Raw genomic sequence first — 5496 nt, 5'->3', positions numbered from 1 at the left:
AATCCTCGCAAAGTTTCGTTCCATTCCGAAAACTTTTATTTCTGCACAAAAACAACACCATACTAGTTCTGCTGAAAAAGCGTCAGTCCGAGATTAGTTTTATTCAAATCATGCAAATTAGAGTCCAAAACAAGAGAAAAGCGTTAGGAAAGGTAGATACGTTGGAGACATATCACTCCTATTGTTGGTCTGGATAGAACAAACACTTTTCAGTACCTAGTTAATAGAGTGTGTAGGAAAGCAGTTGCACAAGCTAGGAGCGGGGCAAGCTCGGGTAGGAGGCGTATCGTCAGAGTTTGCGTGTCCGGGGTGGCGTTACGGAGGGGAGGCAGGAAAGAAAGGCCACGCGGCGGCAAGGCATTGGGCCGGCTACGTGTTCCCCGTCACCCCTCGTCTCGTCTTCTTCGTCTTCTTCTTGCTCTCTCCCTCTTCCTCGAATCGAATAGAATAGGATCCAACGGGACGGGGCTAAGATCTACGGAACGGAACGGAAGGAAGGAAGGAAGGAAGGAAGGAAGGAGGAAGAGGCGAAGAGATGGCGTGGCGGCTGGCGCTGCCGCTGCTCCTCTTCTACTCCCCCATCCTCCTCTGCTCCTCCTCCCAAGGTAAATCCAATCAATCAATCCCCTCTTCTCTTCTCTTCTCTTCTCCTCTCTTCTCTTCTCTTCTCTTCTCCTCCGATCCATTTGCATGCTCAATACATACATACATAGATTCGCTCTGCCCCGCTCCTAGTTCTAGTTTTACCTTACCTATGTTCACAAGATTATGTATGTATGTATGTATGTATGTATGTATACATATATTAGCGGTAGCGCCCCCATTAGAATTTACTGTAGAATGATTGATGGGATCTTGCTTGCCTGCTTGCTTGGGGTTGGTACCCTCACCTCCCATCCATGGCCATCCTCTTTCTCTTCTTGTGCAACACCTCCCTCCTCCTTGGCCCTTGGGAGGAGCACAAGCACAAGCACAAGCACAAGCAGAGGATGTGCTCATTTTCGATTCTAACCAATTATGAGATTTTTTAACCCTGTAGATTCTTCACCCTTCTCTTCTTTTCTCTTCTCTTACCTACACCATCAGTTTTTCTTCTTCTTCTTTCCTTTTTCTTTTTTTACAAGAGAAAGAGAAAACCCTTGCTACAGAACAGAGCGCAACGAGCAGGAGGCAAACACAAACAAATTATACAAACAAAGAAAGAAGGAAAGACTGGATCATAACCTGTATCCTTTTTCCTTCCCATTCTCCAGAAGTCCAAGACAATGATCCCTCCAAATTGTTCAAGAGCGCCTCCGAGATGATGAGCCTAAGGAAATACGACGGAGCGCTCGGTCTGCTGAACGCTGTCCTTGAGCTCGACCCCAACCATTCCGAAGCTTACAGGCAGCGCGCAACGGTGCTTCGTCACAGATGCAGGTAATCATTTTTCTCCACTAATCAAGACCTACTTTACTTCTTATTTCTAATTTCGGCTGCCATGTCCGCCACTTGTAACTTGTATATGTACTCCCTCTGTTTTTATTTTGTGTACTCCGCATATTAGGTTTGTCTAAAGTCAAACTTTGTACACTTTCAACAAGTTTGTAGAAAAATATACTGTGTTAACATATACACCACTAAATCAATACCATTGGATTCATCATTGCATATATTTTCAAATCAATAGATTTGTTATTGTAAATGTTCATATTGTTTTCTACAAACTTGGTCAAACTTTATATAAAGTTTGATTTCAGTCCAAGCTAATTTGCGGTGTAAATAAAAACGGAGGGAGTACAAACACGAGGATGGCTAGAAAGGTAGAACTAGTATACCTTCCAAACTGTTCCTTTGTACTGCCGGCCCCCACAAGTAGCTGATTTTAATGGCGTTCATTTCATATTTTCACTGTTCCTTCTTCCTCACGTCCCTAATTAACGTGCTTTCTGAACTCTAGACACAAGGAAGCTGAGAGTGACTATAACAAATTCCTGGAGCTCAAGCCTGGGACTGCTTCAGTGGAGAAGGAACTAGCTCAGCTGCTGCAGGCTCAAAACGCGTTGGAATCTGCTTATAGCCAGTCTGATGCTGGAGAATTCTCAAAAGTCCTGGAGTACGTCAATAAAATTGTGCTCGTCTTTTCTCCAGGTTGCTTAAAGGTACACTTTAAGGAGTATGTATACTTCACCTAGTAATCATGTGCAACCACGAATATTATGTGCCATCCTGTCTCATTCAGTAAGCAGCAGTAACACGACAACTGTTGTTTTTTCAGGCAAAGCTTCTCAAGGCTAAAGCGTTGCTAGCACTGAAAGACTATTCAAATGTTATTTCGGAGACAGGATTTATTCTCAAGGAAGATGAAGATAACTTGGATGCACTGTTACTTCGTGGTCGAGCATACTATTACCTTGCTGATCATGATGTTGCCAACAGGTAAAGAATGTCTCGTGCTTTTCATTTGAAAAGGTGCGAGTACAGGCACATAACGCCGGTAAGATTAAGTATTCGCTACACCAATAACAACACTTTCTGTTTAGGCACTACCAGAAAGGACTGCGTCTAGACCCTGAACATTCAGAATTGAAGAAGGCGTATTTTGGGTTGAAAAAACTTCTGAAGAAGACCAAGAGCGTGAGTTTTATTTGGTAATTTCTCTATCGATTAAACTGGGAGTTTAGGACACCGTAATAAGAAAGGAAAGTGGTGTGCATGCAGGCAGAGGATAATGCTGCCAAGAGCAAGTTCCGCGTGGCTGTTGAAGACTACAAGGCAGCACTAGCAATGGATCTAGACCACACTATGTACAACGTACAACTTTATCTCGGGCTATGTAAGACTCTGGTTAAACTTGGGAGAGGCAAGGAGGCAATCAACAGCTGTACAGAAGCACTCAGCATAGATGAAGAACTTGTTGATGCTTTGGCACAGGTAACATTGCTTTCTTAGACTTACACACAATCATGCATTCAAGTTTAGAATGCAAATATAGAACATCTCTGCTGGCACATATACCTGTCTTACATGCATCTTGGCCCCTCTTGCCTTTTGCGGCTACTTGCCCATATTAGACTGTAGCATCAAGGAAATTGTTTGCTCTACGTAGAATTGCAATATCTTGCACTTTCTATATGCTTAGCTTATATCTACAGGGCACGCAAGTAAATTATGACAGATATGGTAATCAATATATATTTCATTACTGGTGTTATTTCAGGAGATTGAAAGTATGCACTATACAACAGAATGAACTTACGCATTATGCCAGATTTTGTAAACCTCTTAATTGAACTGTTTCTCATACTTGCTGCAGAGAGGTGAGGCTAAACTTCTAACAGAAGATTGGGAAGGTGCGGTTGAGGACCTCAAAGAGGCTGCCCAGAAATCCCCACAGGTGAATTTTTTGCAAGTTTGCTTTGCTGTCCTGAGTATATCACAACTAAGGTCATTTGTGAGCATATCTTTTTTTGTTTCTGTCCCAACTGAAGAAGCCTAAGCTCCCAGTCTGTCAGAGCATGCCAATTTGATTTTCATTTTAGTTAAAACTTGCATCTTGCGGTATTTGATTTACTCTCTGATGTTGCTGTATTTGTTTTACTCTCTGATGATGTGCTTCTGTTTGCATGCATCTTGTTATTCCTATTTCCATTAGTCTGAATACAATTGTGTTCTGAGGAAATCGGTTTGTTATGCTCAGTGAGTACCAACATAAGTAAATATAGTTTCCCAGTGTACAAATCATGTCTTTTAACTGCTTGGATGGATGACGTACACAACAATAGATCCTGCATTAGCTAGATTTCGGTATAATACGGGGTTCAACTTGTGGTTAAAAGTTAACGATTATGTAAATTGTTTGAAGAGAGACTCTGGCTGAGGTTACACGTACAGTAGAAACTATGCTGTCATGCTCTGTTTCCTGTCCCTGTCCCCTTTATTATCTTTGAAATTCCAAAATAAGGATCACGCATCTCCAGTGGATAGTTTTACTTGCAAGCTTGGTTTATGGCTCGTGTGAACAAATGGACTGTGGTCTGACAGCGATTTTTCTTTTGACTGCTGACTCAGGACATGGCAATCAGAGAGGCGCTCATGAAAGCTGAAAGGCAGCTCAAGCTGAGCAAAAGGAAAGACTGGTACAAGATCCTGGGCATCTCAAAGACAGCATCGGCCGCGGACATCAAGCGCGCGTACAAGAGGCTGGCGCTGCAGTGGCACCCGGACAAGAACGTGGAGAACCGCGAGGAGGCGGAGAACATGTTCCGAGAGATCGCCTCCGCATACGAGGTACTGTTTTAAGTGATGAAAAGGGAAAAAGAAAAACAAATAGACACAGCAAGATTGATTGAAAAAGAGGTGCGCAGCTTAGATATGATGTTGTTTTTAACTGTATGTGCGTCGTGTGTGTGCAGGTACTTAGCGACGAGGACAAGCGTGTGAGGTACGACCGGGGAGAGGACCTGGAGGAGATGGGCATGGGGGGAGGCGGCGGCGGCTTTGACCCGTTTGGCGGAGGCGGTGGGCAGCAGTACACGTTCCACCACGGCGGTGGGTTCCCCGGCGGGGGCTTCCCCGGTGGCTTCCAGTTCAACTTCGGGTAAAAAGCAGGCCAGGCTTACTGTTTAGTTTTGCTGTCACTGCTAGTGAGTAGTGTGTCGTGGTCTTTTGGTTTAGGAGGGAGAGCTTAACGACAACATGTGTTAATTATATATATCTAGCTAAGAGCTTTTACCATCTTGGCTCTTACTCTGGTTAAAGAAAGTTTTGCTTTAGCACCAATTATACAAGAAATTTTCCGTGAGATGAATTGTACTACTGTATTATGATTTATAGCTGGCGATTCTGTGATGCATCGGCCAGTTGATTGGAAAAAAAGCTACTCCACTACCATTAGCATTTAGCAGTGTCCTCCTTTTTCCGAAAGCAACAAAAAGGAAAAGTGACTGCTTTGTGGATAGGTTGGCATCAACTGTTAGTAACAGTAATGGGGTGGTTCTTCTACGGGGAAAGAAAGTAACCAATTAACTAATTAATCAATGTTTGACTTCAAAGAATTTTAATATGCAGAGTAAAAAGGACGGGAGGGAGTAGTTATTAGTGGCATGCTTGACCGTTGACTGGTGAATCGAATAGAGTTTCAATTCAAGCTCCCGAAACGAGGAGGTCTGGTCGCAAGGAAGAGCGAGTCAAAGAGTCAAAGGGTCAGCTCAACCTCAACCTCAGCCCTTGCAACTTGATGCAAGCAAGAGGATGAGGATGAGGAGGAGGAGGAAGAAGAAAGGAAGCAAAGCAGCAGCTGCCGCGACATGGCCCTACACTCCTCTCCTCTCCTCCAGTGCCAGTGGGTGAGAGTGACCCAGCACACCACTGAGAGAGGAGAGAGCAGCTGCAGGTGCGGGGAAGCATCACGCACGCGCAAAATGAGCACCCATCCGCACACGCACACGCACGGGCACGCGGTCAAGAGAAGCTTCGCCCCTTCCGACGACGACGCCGACGACAGCGCCACCTCCC

General features: G+C 44.3%; 1 protein-coding gene across 2 annotated transcripts; it reads left to right on the top strand.

Annotated features, from left to right (window-relative positions):
- The first annotated feature begins 376 nt into the window (after positions 1-376).
- On the top strand, positions 377-4872 carry LOC119344649 (dnaJ protein P58IPK homolog B-like). Of its 2 annotated transcripts, none has more exons than XM_037615028.1 (9): positions 377-605; positions 1257-1419; positions 1940-2141; positions 2258-2418; positions 2523-2616; positions 2701-2913; positions 3296-3376; positions 4051-4269; positions 4395-4872. In XM_037615028.1, exons 1-9 carry the CDS (start codon positions 536-538, stop codon positions 4581-4583), a joined length of 1392 nt encoding a protein of 463 aa, XP_037470925.1. In that variant the 5' UTR covers positions 377-535; the 3' UTR covers positions 4584-4872. The 2 variants fall into 2 exon arrangements, with proteins under 2 accessions (XP_037470925.1, XP_037470924.1); XM_037615027.1 differs by having other exon boundaries at positions 378-605; positions 1254-1419.
- The last annotated feature ends 624 nt before the right edge of the window (positions 4873-5496 follow it).

This window comes from Triticum dicoccoides, unplaced genomic scaffold, assembly GCF_002162155.2.
Source record: "Triticum dicoccoides isolate Atlit2015 ecotype Zavitan unplaced genomic scaffold, WEW_v2.0 scaffold177775, whole genome shotgun sequence".
NCBI lineage: Eukaryota > Viridiplantae > Streptophyta > Magnoliopsida > Poales > Poaceae > Triticum > Triticum dicoccoides.
The sequence above is the reverse complement of the archived record's forward strand: the minus strand, read 5'-3'. Positions and strand labels throughout refer to the sequence as shown.

Bases quoted from the DNA above. Each gene is read 5' to 3' on its own strand.
- LOC119344649 (XM_037615027.1), top strand. From the start codon at position 536: ATGGCGTGGCGGCTGGCGCTGCCGCTGCTCCTCTTCTACTCCCCCATC. The intron at 2,617-2,700 runs GTGAGTTTTATT...GTGTGCATGCAG, and splicing joins TTCTGAAGAAGACCAAGAGC to GCAGAGGATAATGCTGCCAA. The intron at 2,914-3,295 runs GTAACATTGCTT...TACTTGCTGCAG, and splicing joins TTGTTGATGCTTTGGCACAG to AGAGGTGAGGCTAAACTTCT.